Raw genomic sequence first — 16,185 nt, 5'->3', positions numbered from 1 at the left:
ATTAGTAGAATTTGCTTTGAGGGGATCAATTTTGCTAAAACAAATAGTGAACTTGACATTGGACTCTGTAGTGTTCAGTTTAGAATTTAACTGGAAACTCATTTAGATTATAATCAAAAGGGAACCAATACATATTCAGCTTGTATCAGCTAGTCACTTCAGGCCACCCATTACAGAACACCCCACTGAAAATGGCCTATGCAATTAGAAGTTATCTCACAAAACAAGTTCAGAGGAATGGAGGAAAGGAAGACAAATCCAGAGTTAGTAAATTTAGTGACTAATGATGTTATTTATCAAGACCCTGATACTTTCTATCTTTGTATCTAACTCTGCCATTCTCAGGATCTTCCCTCATGATTGTACTCTGGCTGTTTCAAATGCAGACTCAAGAGCGTCTCATGAAGGTCCTCATGTACATCTCATTTTGTTAGCGAGACGCACTTTCATGGAAGCCCTCGAGTTTTCCCCTTAGGTCCTATAAATTGGGATTGGGGTCACTTGCCTTTTTAAAACCATCAGCTATGGGGAATGCAATCATTATGATTGCTGAATCATGAGTCACTCTCCTGGGGAGGCAGAGGCCCCAGCCTCTAAGAAGCTGGCTACGTGATGACTGCACAAAACCTGGGATATATTAGCAAGGAAGGAGGGGAGTGATGTGGAATAATGGCTACTGTCAGTCCACAGTGTGGGACAGTTTGCTTACACTTAAACTGATACTTAGTTTCTGCTACAGAATTTTTAATACTTGTATTTAAGAATGTTGCTTAACTTAGATCCAGGGGTGTCAGCACCTTAGATCTAGGTTGTTTGTACTCAGAATTGCAAATTGTTTGAAAATTGTCATTGTGACGAGAAAAAGCCAAAGATTCTCTGGATTCTTGGTTATATTTTATAAAAGAATTTGGGGGAAATGCAAATCAGCATTATTTTTGGTGGTTTTGGAATATTTTATACTGTTGCATTGTCTTTCCCTTAATATTTTTAATTTTCCTTAGAGATGTTACTAGGAGAATAATTTCTATATCTTTTGAACACAAATGCACTTAGGGTTGATGAGTTGTACAGATGTGAGTTTTCTGGTTGTGATAGTGTACTGTAGCTTTGCAAGATGTTAATGTGGGGGAAACTGAGTAAAGGGCACTAGCATCTTTGTGTATTATTTCTTTACAACTGCTTGTGAATCTGCAGTTACCTCAAAAATGCCTGTAAACATCAAGGGGATTAAAATGATAAAGCTACTTTACTTTAGAGCACATCCCAAATCCCAGTCACGTGTGAATAAAGAGATAGAGGGTAAAAATTAAGAGAGATTCTGCTCGTATTGTAGAATATAATTATACATGTGAACGGAATGCTGAATGCATTTGCTTGCTTATCAGGAAGATATAACCAATAAAGTAAATTAAACCAATGTTTAAAATGATTTGCCATGAATGTTTATTTGCTTTGGGCCAACGTTGGTACTGCTGTGATTCATAGTTAATAAACCAACATCCAAACAGAAGCTGCGAGGGTACAGATTGTTTATTTCTCTTTATATCCCCACAAGTGCTTAGCACTATGCTTTCATTACACATAGTAAGCAAGGCCCTTTTGTTTAATAGCATCTGTTGTGGTATGGATAGACTATTAAATGTTGTTTCAGTTAACAAAATTGTATTTTACTTTTTAAGGGACACCTTTGATTGCATAGTGTCATTATTAACCTTTGTTCAATGATTCTAGTAGTATATGCTCAGATATTATATGATTATGGATGACAGTATAACATTAATTTTATTGTTATACATCTTTGTTATTTTTACTAGCCAATACAAACAATTGCTAGTATATATTTCCAGGTAAATTGTTGGTTTCTTGGTGGTGCTGGGGAAGCCCCTAAAATGAGAAAAAGTTTTAAAGGCAATAATTAAGAAGATAATAGCTTTGAATGTTTTTTATATGTCATTTCTTAAACTGATTTGTACTTGACAAACTAGAACAGTGAGAAATAAATGTTTTCAGTTGAGTTGATATTCTTCTGTGTGGTCTTTGATTTTGAGCAGGTGTATTACCTGACTGCTTAACAGATGGCTCTGATATGACCAATGACCTTGAACAGCAAGAGATGAAAATCCTGAGGGAAGTTCTTAGGTACTCTGCTTTATTTTTTGAATGAATCGTTAGTAATGGCATATTATTTGTATATATTTTTAGTCAGAAAATATTATGAAGTAGCAAAATATCTAAATTTGTCTGTGAAGACCATCAAAATGACTTATCATTTTATAACTTTTTATCATTTTATAACTATTATTAATGGACAGAAAAAATTACTTTCAGATGACTCATACCAGATTAGCCAAATTAAAGGATTTTTTCCCTACCTGCATCGTAGGAATGGGAAACTAGGCAATGATGAAAAGAAGTTGCAGTATACCCAGTCTGATCCCTGGAGAGGGGTTAGTGACCTGAATTGAGCAGGATACTCCATGGTTTCTGGATCTCAGTTTGTAGTGGTAGCTCACAGTAGGAGGCTGGGCATCCAGATTCCACAGATTGGATAACCTGCAAGAGAGAGAGGATGTTGGGAAGCATCTATCCCAGATGTGTGTCTTGTTGGTCTTTCTCTTCCCATTACATGATTCTGAGGCAGATACCTTTCAAGAAGTGTGAAGCCCACCACAGGGGCCCACTGAGAACTAAGAAAGGTTGGTGGGCCTTTCTTTTTCTTAGGGCCGGTTGTCCCCTAACCTCTGCTGTAGTTTTGGGTGAGAGGGGCAATTGCAGCACCTAATTTTTGTGCCAGGTTTAGGACAAAAGTATACCTGTAGTCACTGGCCGTTGAGGGTACTGCTTCTCCAGCTCTCCCACTACACATGACCATCTTCAAGCATCCTGTGGTCGCCCCACCTTCACACTTCATCTCCAGCCCCAAAACAAAAGAGAATGGGCCTTGAGGGAGACTAAGGCAGGAGCCCTGAGACTTTGTGTTTAACTTTAGGGAGTTTGAGTGGTTTTAGGGAGTGAGGCAGGTATGTAGACAAACTGAGTCCTTTTCTGCCAGGTCTTACTTTCCATGGCAGGGACAGATAAGAGCCTGGGATAACCTAAAATGCTTTGAGTTTACAGGTTGAAGAGGTAAGGGTACTTGGGTCAGAGGATGGTGAAGTTTTGACTGGATTGGCCTTATTGGTTGACCAGTGATCTGAAAAGTGATCACTACTGTATTTTTAGATTTTATTTTCTGAGAGCTTTTGAGGGGGGGTCTGTAACTGTGTTAGTAGTAGTTATGAACATATGCAAAAAGCAGTTGCCCTTGACCTTTTTTCCTAAAGCAGTTTATAAATGTTAATAGGCTTTGGCACAGTGGCATGAGGAGTACTTTACGATAGTTCAAGTGGTGTTGGAAAAGCTAGAATTGGGGTGGGGGTGGCTCTTATCAGGAGGGGGTGTGGCTGATTTCTCAAGAGGGAGATGAAAGTCTTTTGGTAGAATTTGCTATTCGCATTTGGGTTTAAGATTTTAATTCTGTTAGTCTTTGTTCAGCTAGTGTTGTCAAATTTCTAGAATAAAAATGTAAACCTGTATTTTATGTTACTAATTATGTTATGATGTCTATGCCTATATCCATCTTTCTCGGTTGATCATAAGCCACATTAGAGCAAAATCTGATTATTGTCCATCCATGTGTCCAAAATGCTGTGCTTGTATTGTAATCTTAGGTTAGCATATTGGTTGATTGAATATTTGTTCTTTGACCAAAAAAGAAAACTTATTTTTTGTTTATTTTTGAATATTTCAGAAAATCAAAAGAGGAATATGATCGGGAGGAAGAAAGGAAGAGAACAAAACAGGTGCCTGTAGAACATATAACAGAAGTATAGTTTGTTGCTCTTTTCTCTTATTTAGTTTATACCTGGGTTTTGCTGTTGAAGTTTAAGCTTATGTGGAACTACTCAGTTTCTCAGAATAGTCATATTGTATTGAACATAGGGTTGATATTTAACTTTTTATTTATTATTTTATCATTTGAGAGACATAGAGACAAAGAAACACAAACAAAATGAGCTCCCATCCACTGGTTCACTTCCCAAATGCCTGTACCAGTCAGTACCTGGCCATGGTGAAGCCCCAGACTGTGAACTCAGTCCAAGTTTCCCATGTGGGTGGCAGGTATCCAACCAGCTGAGCCATTACCACTGCCTTCCAAGGTCTGCATTAGCAGGAAGCTGAAATTGCAAGCGGAGTTGGGACTTGAACCCTATTTAAATTTTTATACTTTTTAATATAGAAAGTATATACTTATAAAGGATTACTTTCTTTGTAAGTTTACTCTCTTCATAATTAATCAGCTACCTTTTAAATTCCTCAATAAATAAAGAGGTTATTAACTCTGAAAATTATAAAACCATTTATTTTAGAGGGTTCCTAATAAAAGGAAGATTATGAGTAAAAGAAGATTAGGGAAAAGATTTTACTTTTCTACTTTTCATGATTCCTTTACTGTATTGAAACAGCAATTGAAGTTCCCTGCAGGCTTTATGATATTATCAGCTTGAAGCAGAATGATGCATTATCACAATTCCATATATACTGATTTTCCATTATGAATCGTTTCCATAAAATGCCTAATCTTTCCTGTATGTAAATTAAACATGTAGCTTCTCCGCTTTTCTGGCTGCCTCCTTTTCCACATTTTCTCAGTCTCCCTGAAGGGAAGGGGAAACCTAATATAAACTCTCTCAATCATTTGAAAGAATTTTCCCTCTCAGTCACTATGATATGTGCTTGTATCATTTCACTGTCTTTGAAAAACCTATTTTACTCCAGGGTACTTAATGAAGAACAGAAGAGAGATGTTTTGGGATTAAGAGATGATTTATGAATTTTGAGTAGATCTTTTTTTAGTAAATGAAGATGCAGTTCTTAGATATTAATAAAGTTTTTTTTTTTAAGATTGATTTATTTAAATGGCAGAGTTAAAGAGAGAGAAGGAGAGGCAGCGAGAGAGAAAGACAGATCTTCCATCTTCTGGTTCACTTTCTAAATGGCGGCAACAGTTGGATCTGGGCCATTTTGAAGCCAATGACCAAGAGCTTCATCTGGGTCATCTACATGGGTGCAGGGGCCCAAGCACTTAGACCATCTTCTGCTGCCTTTTCCAGGCCATTAACAGGGAGCTGGATTGGAAGTGGAGCAGCTAGGATTTGAGCCAGTGCCTATCTTGGATGCTGGTACTGCAGGCAGTGGCTTACCCTGCTGTGTCATAGCACTGGCCCCAGGATTTTTAAATATAAGGATATAGAACAGAAACTAGATCTAAACTATTATTAGATGACAGTAGTGACTCTCTGATTTAAATGCAAACTATATTAGGTTTCTTGAATACTAATGTTTTAGGGGTATATTTTTGGTTTTCTTTTGAGATTTTTTTATTATGGAAACATGGTGATAATGAGTCCCCATGTATCTATCACCCAACGTATAGGGACTTAAAATTTAGATGTTTGTGAATTGCCTAATCATCTACATGTGATTGCATTTTCCCTTAATTTTTTTTAAAAAGATTTTATTTATTTACTTGAAGGGCAGAGTTACATAGAGAGAGGTGGGGGGCGGGGGAGAAACAGAGAGAGGTCTTCCATCTGCTGGCTCACTCCCCAAAGGTCACAATGGCTGATGCTAGGCCAGGCCGAAGCCAGGAGCTTCTTCCAGGCCTTCCACATGGGTGCAGGGGCCAAGCACTTGGGCCATCCTCCACTGCTTCTTTCCCAGGTGCCCTCACAGGGAGCTGAATTGCAAGTAGAGCAGCTGAGACTCGAACCGGTGGCCAGTGCTGCAGGCAGTGGCTTATCTCACTATGCAGCAACATGGCCCCCAATTGTCCCTTATTTTTAAGGAAATGTTAGCTAACTTATTTTCCAAGATTTGAATGATTTCTTTGACGTATATATACTATCCCATTGTAGAAATGGAAACAAATATGTGCCTACTTCAAGCATTTAAAGTATGTTTTATTTATATATATGTATAAGTATATATATATGTATGTATGCTTATATATACATATAAGTATATATATGTGTGTAAGTATACATATATGTATATAATTTTAAATGGAAAACCATATAGTTCAGTGGTTTTATTTCTGTTAGAGTATTTCTTGGTCTTGCTCAGAGTCACGTGAATACTGAGGGTGAAGCCTGGGTTTGAACCCAGTTTTCACTGTCTGAAGTCCTAACCATATGAGTTATCACATGATTGGAAATGGAAGTTTACCTCCTTCATAAAGTAGGAGCTATACAGTGCTAACAGAATCTTTAAGAATTTTGGGAAAAGAGGATCTCTTATTCACTAACTTGTCAGTAGAGAGTAATTTTTTTAAGAAATATTTTTGTATCCCTTAGGTAGTGAATTATCTAAATAAATCTAAATTGTGTTTTTTAAAAAATTGTATTATGGACTCCTGAAGTTATCAGAGGATAAAACAGAAGAGCCCCCAGAGCATACTAGTGAAGCTGTGAAGATGAGTCATTCCCAAGGAAGTGGTGAACATTTTGGGCATTCAACCTCAGGTAAGGTTGAGGGGTACTGTACTTTCTCTAACTCTGGGATGGAGGATTGGTATTTTAAAAGGTCTTTGTGAATTTAGTTAAAGAGGTTGCAAGTAGGAAATACTTAGCTGAAAAAGAGTATCGTCCCAAAATTTCCAAGTGAAGCCTGGAACCCAGAGCAGTGAGAGGCCTTTGAGGAGTCACCGGCCTGTGCCACGCTGCAGCCTGCACCATACGCTCATGTAAAATCTGGTATTCTCTTCCTTGCTTATGGTTGTTTGGTGTTTGTCAAAGACTGAACTTGTAAAGACAATATTAAATTACTTTTTTAATGAATTAAAGCACAGTTAGAAAATAAGAGGTATCCAGTTTGTCTATTTTTTTTTTTTTTTTTTGACAGAGTGGACAATGAGAGAGAGACAGAGAGAAAGGTTTTCCTTTACCGTTGGTTCACCCTCCAGTGGCTGCCACTGATCCGATGGCAGGAGCCAGGTGCTTCTCCTGGTCTCCCATGGGGTACAGGGCCCAAGCACTTGGGCCATTCTCCACTGCACTCCCGGGCCACAGCAGAGAACTGGCCTGGAAGAGGGGCAACCGGGACAGAATCCGGCGCCCCGACCGGGACTAGAACCCGGTGTGCCAGTGCCACAGGTGGAGGATTAGCCTAGTGAGCTGCAGTGCCGGCCCCAGTTTGTCTAGATATTTAGTCAAAAGTGTGTCTTTGAATCCAAAATTTATGGCACACCTCAGAGGATATGTTGGTGATGTACTTGTTGAATATGCTACAAATCCGCTCGCAATATTCTCTGCTTTCCTGTAGTGTGAGAAAACAAGTAATTCTGGAACAGAAATTGGATTGTGATCATAAATTCAGTTCATTTTTATCATGGATTTCTATAGTTTTAAATGCATGTTCTTTTCTCAATTTTAAATTTAAAAAACATAACTGACATAACTGTGTGAGTTAGATATTAGGATCCTTATTTTTCTTTTATCTTTTTTTAAATAAGAAATTCAGGGAACTTGAGTGCCTTGTCCAAGATCACTGAGCTTTTAAATGGTGAAACTGTGACTTACCTTTGTCTTTTGATTAAATCTTAAAATTTTCTGCACTTGAGAAGAACTTTGAAATTGGAGTAAGTTTAAGTAGGAGTGCAACTTTATTTAAGTGTTTCAGGGCAGTTTTAGGTTCACAGCAAAACTGAGCAGAAAGTGCAGATTCCAACTTTTTTTTTTTTTTTTTTTTTTTGACAGAGTGGACAGTGAGAGAGAGAGACAGAGAGAAAGGTCTTCTTTTGCCGTTGGTTCACCCTCCAATGGCCAAAGGCAGGAGCCAGGTGCTTCTCCTGGTCTTCCATGGGGTGCAGGGCCCAAGTACGTGGGCCATCCTCCACTGCACTCCCTGGCCGCAGCAGAGAGCTGGACTGGAAGAGGAGCAGCCGGGATTAGAACGGGCACCCATATGGGATGCCAGAGCTTCAGACCAGGGCTTTAACCCCCTGTACCACAGTGCCAGCCCCATTTCTTTTTTTTTTTTTTTTTAAGATTTATTTTATTTATTTGAAAGATAGAGTTACAGAGAGGTAGAGACAGAGAGAGAGGTCTTCTATCCACTGGTTCACTCCCCAGATGGCTGCAATAGCCGGAGCTGTGCTGATCCAAAGCCAGGAGCCAGCAGCTTCCTCTGGGTCTCCCACGTGGGTACAGGGGCCCAAGCACTTGGGCCATCTTCTGCTGTTTTCCCAGGCCATAGCAGAGAGTGGGATTGGAAGAGGAGCAGCTGGGATTAGAACCAGCGCCCATATGGGATGCCGGCACTTCAGGCCAGGGCTTTAACCCGCTGTGCCACAGCGCCAGCCCTCTAGGGTTATTTCTATGTTTCTTTCTAGGAGTTTTATAGTTTTGCACTTTACATTTAGTGCTAGAATCCATTTGGGATTAATTATTGTGAAAGATGTGACATATGCGTTTAGATTTTTTTTCTTTTATCATGTGTATGTCCAGTTGTTCTAGCCTCATTTGTTTATTTTATTTTTTTTAAAGATTTATTTTATTTACTTGAAAGAGTTATAGAGAGAGGCAGAGACAGAGAGAGAGATCTTCCGACTGCTGGTTCACTCTCCAGATGGCCGCAACGGTGGGAGCTGAGCCGATCTGAAGCCAGGAGCCAGGAGCCAGGCGCTTCCTCCTGGTTTCCCACGTGGGCGCAGGGCCCAGGGACTTGGGCCATCTTCCACTGCTATCCCAGGCCATAGCAGAGAGCTGGTTGGGAAGAGGAGCAGCCAGGACTCGAACCGGCGCCCATATGGGATGCAGATGCTTGAGGCCAGGGCTTTAACCCACTACGTCACAGCGCCAGCCCCGCCCCGTTTGTTTAAAAGACTAGCTTTTCTCCATTGAGTTACCTTTGTTCCTTTGTCAAAGATCAGTTGACTAAGTTTGTGTCCATTTTCAGATTCTTTTCTCTCCTATCAGATTGGTTTGTCCATTCTTTTGCCAGTAACATACTGTCTTGATTATCATAAAATTAGGTAGTATCAATTCTCCACTTTGTTCTTCAGTATTTATTGGGCTATTCTGGTTCTTTTGCTTTCTCATATACATTTTTAGGATAAGTTTCTCAATATCCACAAAATAACTTGCTGAGATTTTCATGGCATTATATTGAACCTATACTTACATATTCACACTGTTGGGTCTTCCCATTTACGAACATGGAATATCTCCATTTATGTGGTTCTTTGAGTTCTTTAATCAGAATCTTAAATTTTTTTTTATGTGAATCTTGTGTGTATTTTACTAGATTGTATGCTTCAAGTGTTTCACTTTTTGGGTGCCAATATACGTGGTATTGTGTTTTAATTTCAAATTTAATTTACTTACTACTGGTGTAAAGGAAAGTTATTTTTGATTACCCTGTACTCTTGCTATAATTGCTTATTCCAGGTTTTTTTTTTTTTTTTTGGTCAATGCATGTTATCTGTGAATAAAGATAGTTTTACATCTTTCTTCCTTATCAATGTACCTCATTTCCTTTTTGTTATCTTTTTGTATTATGGAGGATTTGCAGTACAGTGTTGAATTAGAATGTTGAGAAGGGGATATTCTTATCTTCTTCCTGATCTTAGGGGAAAAAATTTAGAAGAAATTTCTTTCTATTCCTATTTTATTTATTTTTTAAAAGATGTATTTATTTGAAAGAGAGGAGAGGTGGGGGTGGGGGGAAAGGGGGAGGGGAGAGAGAGAGGTCTTCCATCTGCTGGTTCACTCTACAAATGGCTGCAATGGTCAGGGCTGCATCAGGCTGAAGCCGGGGTTGAGGAACTTCATCTGGGTCTACTACATGGGTGCAGGGGCCTAAGCACTTGGACCATCTTCTGCTGCTTTCCCAGGAGCACTAGTAAGGAGCTGGATTGGAAGTGGAGCAGCCAGGACTCAAACCAGCACCCATATGGGATGCTGGCATTGCAGGCAGAGGCTTAACCTGCTGTACCACAACCTTGAACCTGTAGAATTAAGATGTAAGTTTAATTTTGGTGCAGAAAATTTTGAAATTCATGCAAGATCTTTAAAAAATTCATTGGAGAATGTATGTTATGAAAAAATTATGCATGCATTTCAAATTATTTTGCACCAAAATTAAGTTTTTTTCTAAGATCTTTTAAATTTATTTTGAGAGGTAGCGTTACAGAGAGTGGGAGAAACAGAGATAAAGGTCTTCTATCCAGTGGTTCACTCTCCAAATGGCTGCAACAGCCAGAGCTGGTCCAACCTGGAGCCAGTAGCTTCTGGGTCTCCCCCGCGGGTGCAGGCGCCCAAGGACTTGGGCCATCTTCCACTGCTTTCCCAGGCCATAGCAGAGAACTGGATTGGAAGAGGAGCAGCCGGGACACGAACCAGCACCCATATGGGATGCTGGCACTGCAGGTAGAGGCTTAATCTACTACGCCACAACACCAGTCCCTCCATAATTAACTTTTAATTCTACTTTTTCCACACTTTCTGAAGTACCCTAATAAACAATGTGTTTATAATAGACTCATGGCAAAAAGTATCCAGAAACGTACATGAGTTGAACACAAATGTCTGTATGTATAGGTTCCCCCCTTCTCAGCAATCATTTGAGCAGTTCCTTCTCCTGTTCTGTGGTTCCATATGTGGGAGACAAGTCTACCTCTACTAAAGTGACCTCTACTGAAGTAAGAGAGCCCATGTTTAGACTCTATCTGTACTTTTTGCCCAACTTGTTTTAAATTCATCTTTATTTCAAAGTTAGTTCTGTAGTTCCCGGTCTGGGTTGGTTTGCAGTGCTAGCTCCAGTTCACATCTTTCATGAAGACTTCCCTGACAGTCCAAGGCCCGTAGAGCTTTTCTTGTCCAATCTCCCCAGTACAGCAGTCAGGCTGCTCTGTGCTGCAGCAGTGGTGCTTTGTCAAGTTTCTTGTGCAGCCAAGTTCTATTTCTGGTTTTAGTATGGAGCCAGCGTTTTTAATAGAGACATGTATATAAGTTCTCCCATCACACTTTTAGTTCTCAGCATCATTTTTATATTAAATCTTTGCTGATATCATTCTGCTTTCTTTCATAGTCCATGCACTTATATAAAAATGTTTTTATATATTCTTTTAAAAAAACACAATCTTATAATCAAATGCCTTTAGGAGCAATCAGCATGTTAATCCTAGTTCTTGCCACAGCCATCGAATAGCTCATGGAGTTATCCTGCTATTTGTGCTTCCAAGTTCTGCTTGTTTTAGAAATCTTTAGTTATCTTCAGTATGTAGTTAAAAACAAAAATTATAGATATTACTGGCACTTCTGCATAACAAAGTTGTAGTTTTATAATAATTGCTCTGAAAATGTATAGTCACTTAGAGTTTTTTTTATCTGCATGCAAAGTTTAGAAACCAATTACATTAGTGAGAGATAAGTATACTACTTACTTGGCTTATGGAGCACCTGTGCAGGGTTGGGACCATACAGCCCATGGGCAATATAATGTCGCTCCCCGTCTTCGTGGGGGAACGACACAGGACCCTGCGCTGTTCTTTCGTCTGCTCGGCCCTCCCCGGGTTTGCTGCTGGTTCTTCCCGGGTTGGCTACTATCCCTTCCACCTCCGTGGAAGGGCAGTTCCCCCTGGCCACATTCCCCACTTCCGCAGGGGAGCGGCACACCGCCGGCCGGCTCTTCTCGGGGGCTGCACAGGTGTTCCCCTTAGATGTTCCTCATAGATGTTCCTGGTGCATGCCGTCTCTCTCCTCCTTTATAGTCCTCCTCCGCCAATCCCAACTCGGCTGCCCACACGCCGAGTACGCTGCTCTCCAATCAGGAGCAGGTCCTACAGTTAATTGGTTGAACTGGAGGCAGCTGTGCGGAAGCTGTTTACTTCTCTCCCAGCGCCATATTGTGGGAGAGCAGATGCATAGAATAAGTCTTAATTCCAGTAACTTAGTCTAGTCCGAGCTGCTCCCCACAGAGGAGAGCAGATGCATAGAATAAGTCTTAATTCCAGTAACTTAGTCTAGTCCGAGCTGCTCCCCACATATAAGGCCTGCAAAATCATTTGGTCTGGCCTTGCCTAGGCAACTGCACGTGGGACTCAAAATTAAATACATATATATAGTAAGGTAATTTTCAAGTCGATAATTTTCTATGGCCCATGAATGATGTTATTAATATCCAGATGGCCTTTGGCAGAAAAGTTTCCCCACCCCTGTAATTATATTAGAGTTCTAATCTTTAATCAGGGATTATATCTTTTTGTAGCTACAGTACTGTACAGATAACGGGAAACTGGTGTTTATTGAAATGTCATCGATTATAGGGTTAGAGTTCAGGTTCTTTAAGGATAGCAACTGGGTTTATTCTCACCCAATGCCTGACACATTATGGGCACTGAATTTTTGTTGATTGAATGAATGTGAAAAAAAAAGTGTTACCATCATTAACTCAGTAAGCTGAACTTACTGCAATACTTAATGTTTCTTAAAGTAGTCTAATTGGTCTCATTGTCTAATTACTGCCAGAAAAAATGCATTTTGCTAATCAGTCAGTACAACCCTTGGCAAGAAAGGTGGATATGTTGCCTGAAACTCCCTCGCTTCCACAGAAGGACTTGAAGAATCCTGGTTTAGAACATGCAAGCATTGAAGGACCAATAGCAGTAAGTGAAAAACATCACTTTTTTTTAACTTTTATTTAATAAATATAAATTTCCAAAGTACAGCTTTTGGATTACAGTGGCATTTTCCCCCCCAATAACTTCCCTCCCAACCACAACCCTCCCATCTCCCACTCCCTCTCCCATTCCATTCACATCAAGATTCATTTTCATTTATCTTTATATACAGAAGATCAATTTAGTATATATTAAGTAAAGATTTCAACAGTTTGTACCCACACAGAAAAACATCACTTTTTAAGAACAATGAACAAAATTATAAGGTACTGGGAACAGTGTGTACTTGCTTTCTTTATCATTAAAATCAAAGATCTAATTGCATCAGTCAGTGGGTATCTGTGCCATTTATTATATGGACTTGAATTTAGATAGTTCCTTTTCTCATTTGACCCAGAATTTGTCAGCACTTGGAATGGAAGAGCTCCGGCAACGAGAACACTATCTGAAACAGAAGAGAGATAAATTGATGTCCATGAGGAAGGATATAAGGACTAAGCAGATAGAAAATGCGGAGCAGAAAGGAAAACCCGTGGGGGAGGTAGAGGTATGTCTAGCTTTAGTATGTCAACATTTGCTAATGTAGGAGTGGAATTAACACACTCAGAGTATGTGCAAGAAAGCCTCTAATGGATTTTGCTGGTGGATCCACTTATATTAATCATCCTGCTAGTGCAACAGCTGCTTGAAACATTTCTAGGAAATGAGATAATTGTGATGAAGAGTTTCTGAGGGACAAATAGTAGCATCTTCATTATGCATTTTTTTTCTGGCTCTCCACTTGCCCTGATCTGAGTGATTAAGGGTCAGCAATCTGTTTCACCTGAGTCTTCTGAAATGTCTCAACTGTCCTACCTTAGAGCAGCATTAGTATACCAGCCATCTTCAAGAGCTTCCTGCAAGAAATTTTACAAAGAAGATATTTCAGAAACCTAATCTATGGGGGAGGGAGGGAGAGAGAGAGGGAGAGAGAGAGAGAGAGAGAATCCGAGAATGCTCCATCTGCTGGCTCACTGCCCAAATGGTCAGAATGGCTAGGGCTGCATCAGCAGGGATCTGGAACTGAAGCAGAGCAGCCAGACTCGAACTGGTGCTCATATGGGATGCCAGTGTTCCAGGCATGGCTTTTGCCCACTGTGCCACCATGCTGGCCCCTGAATTTTAATTTTTTCCTGAATATGTCTTTTTCTTTTTAATGTGACTCTTTACATCGTTTGTAAATAACCAGTGGGACTCAGTGCCACAAAATACAGTGTCATGGATAATTTAATGTATGAATACAGTATCTGCAGTCTAACAGAGACACCTCTGACCCTCTGACTGCATATTTCTTTAATTGTTTGAGGCAGTATGTTGGGAGTGTTAGAAAAATGAGTCCATGTTATACCACTGGTTAATTGTTTTCTTTTTCTTTTTTTTTAAGGAAATGACAGAGAAACCAGAAATGACAGCAGAAGAGAAGGAAACATTACTAAAGAGGCGATTGCTTGCAGAGAAACTTAAAGAAGAAGTTATTAATAAGTAATATTAAAAAAATAGCAAAATAGTTCAAATTTTCTTAAAAATAAATTATTTAATCCTTATACCAAGTCTATTATAAAAAAATCCTTGCTTTTGTAAATGCTAATATAAGCTCATTATTAAATATTTGAGGCAAAAGGGCAGTAGGGAAGACAGCTTACACTGATCTGTTTAAATTCAATTTCTGGATACAGTTTTCTCTTGGAGAAGAGGATATAGAAACCAGTTTGTAGTGTGTTTATTCATTCTACTTAGTATTTGTGCTAGGCACTATACTACATATATGCAGTAAGAATATAGCAGTTGATTAAATTGACAAGGTCTCTGCCTTCATAGGGCTGGTGAAGAAAGCTCAAAGAGCAAAGTGTTAGGAAGTACAGAGTGCTGTGAGCAGGGCTGGCTGAGCCTCCTTGAGAAAGCGTCTAAGCTGATTAGAAGGGTGATTGCATGGAGATAACTAATTCTGGCTCTGCAGCAAGAACAAAGCACATCCTGAGTAAGTGGATTCTGTGTCGAGTGAGTCCAGGGGTTAGCATATGAAATTGGAGATAGGTGGGGTACTGGTAGTACAGGGCCTTGTAGGAAATGTGAGGATTTAAACTTTAATAATAATGGGCAGTGGGAAGCCACTGAAGTTTTAAAGCATGGAAATTACTTTATTAAATTTTCATTTTTAGGATGGGTGGACTAAAATAGTTAGGGGCTGTGCTGGCACCGTGGCCCAGCTGTCTTTTGTGGCTATTTGGGGAGTGAATCAACAGATGGAACCTCTGTCTCTTCCCTCTCTGTTGCTTTTTTTTTGGACAGGTAGAGATACAGACAGGTTCATTCCCCAAACAGCCGCTACGGCCAGTGCTGTGCTGATCTGAAGCCAGGAGCCAGGTGCTTCTTCCTGGTCTCCCATGCGGGTACAGGGGCCCAAGCACTTGGGCCATCCTCCACTGCACTCCCGGGCCACAGCAGAGAGCTGGACTGGAAGAGAAGCAACCAGGACTAGAACCCAGCGCCCATTTGGAGTGCTGGCGCCGCAGGCGGAGGATTAACCAAGTGAGTCACACGCTGGCCCTCTCTGCTGCTCTTTCAAATAAAATCTTAAAAGAATAAAAAAAGCTGGGGGTATACTAGGTATGAGGCAGTGCAATCAACTATCCTGGGCAGTTTTAAGATGGATTTTACAGGCCGGCGCCGCGGCTCACTAGGCTAATCCTCCGCCTTGCGGCGCCGGCACACCGGGTTCTAGTCCCGGTCGGGGCGCCGGATTCTGTCCCGGTTGCCCCTCTTCCAGGCCAGCCCTCTGCTGTGGCCAGGGAGTGCAGTGGAGGATGGCCCAGGTGCTTGGGTCCTGCACCCCATGGGAGACCAGGAAAAGCACCTGGCTCCTGGCTCCTGCCATCGGATCGGCGTGGTGTGCCGGCCGCAGCGCGCCGGCCGCGGCGGCCATTGGAGGGTGAACCAACGGCAAAAGGAAGACCTTTCTCTCTGTCTCTCTCTCTCACTGTCCACTCTGCCTGTCAAAAAAAAAAAAAAAAAAAAAAAAAAAAAAAAAAAAAAAAGATGGATTTTACATTTGAAGCAAAGTGAACACGGGAGATGTTAAAAACATTCATTACTCAATCTTTCCAGAAAAGCTATTATTGGAACAAAGACAAGTGACTGAGCCTGCTGAGGGAAATGATACCACTGGTGTAGTCTTTTGTATGACAAGTAACCCTAGCATAGTTCTCTGCAGCCTGTGGAAAGGTAACCAGGAAAGTAGAAGACCCATAAGAAACTTTCAGAGCTGTGGCACCCTCCCCAGCAACCCCATCCATCTTTTCCTAGCTGGAGGACACTCCTGAGGTTTAAGTTATCATTACATCTTTTCTCCTTAAGTCTACAACTATAAAACTTTAAAAAAGGGACACCAAAGCTCATTTTAGCTATATAATTCCAATGTTTAACTT

The 16,185-nt window shown here is 40.4% G+C and overlaps 1 protein-coding gene across 3 annotated transcripts in view; it reads left to right on the top strand.

The window, feature by feature from the left end:
- Positions 1-14,304, top strand: part of CFAP36 (cilia and flagella associated protein 36) — a 40,279-nt gene extending 25,975 nt beyond the window's left edge. For 2 of the 3 annotated variants that reach the window (XM_002709861.5, XM_089326403.1), the window contains 6 exons: positions 2,052-2,139; positions 3,791-3,842; positions 6,461-6,563; positions 12,570-12,706; positions 13,119-13,268; positions 14,145-14,304. In XM_002709861.5, coding sequence (XP_002709907.1) covers positions 2,052-2,139; positions 3,791-3,842; positions 6,461-6,563; positions 12,570-12,706; positions 13,119-13,268; positions 14,145-14,246 — 632 coding nt within the window. In that variant the 3' untranslated portion in view covers positions 14,247-14,304. Of the gene's footprint in view, positions 1-2,051; positions 2,140-3,790; positions 3,843-6,460; positions 6,564-8,585; positions 9,559-12,569; positions 12,707-13,118; positions 13,269-14,144 lie in introns of those variants that run through there. The other variant, XM_051842884.3, reaches the window with a different exon arrangement.
- Positions 14,305-16,185: the final 1,881 nt, after the last annotated feature.

The sequence above is a fragment of the Oryctolagus cuniculus genome, chromosome 2, assembly GCF_051225735.1.
Source record: "Oryctolagus cuniculus isolate XC-2025 breed Fujian yellow rabbit chromosome 2, ASM5122573v1, whole genome shotgun sequence".
Lineage (NCBI taxonomy): Eukaryota > Metazoa > Chordata > Mammalia > Lagomorpha > Leporidae > Oryctolagus > Oryctolagus cuniculus.
Note: the sequence above shows the minus strand (reverse complement) of the source record. Positions and strands in the feature narration are given on the sequence as shown.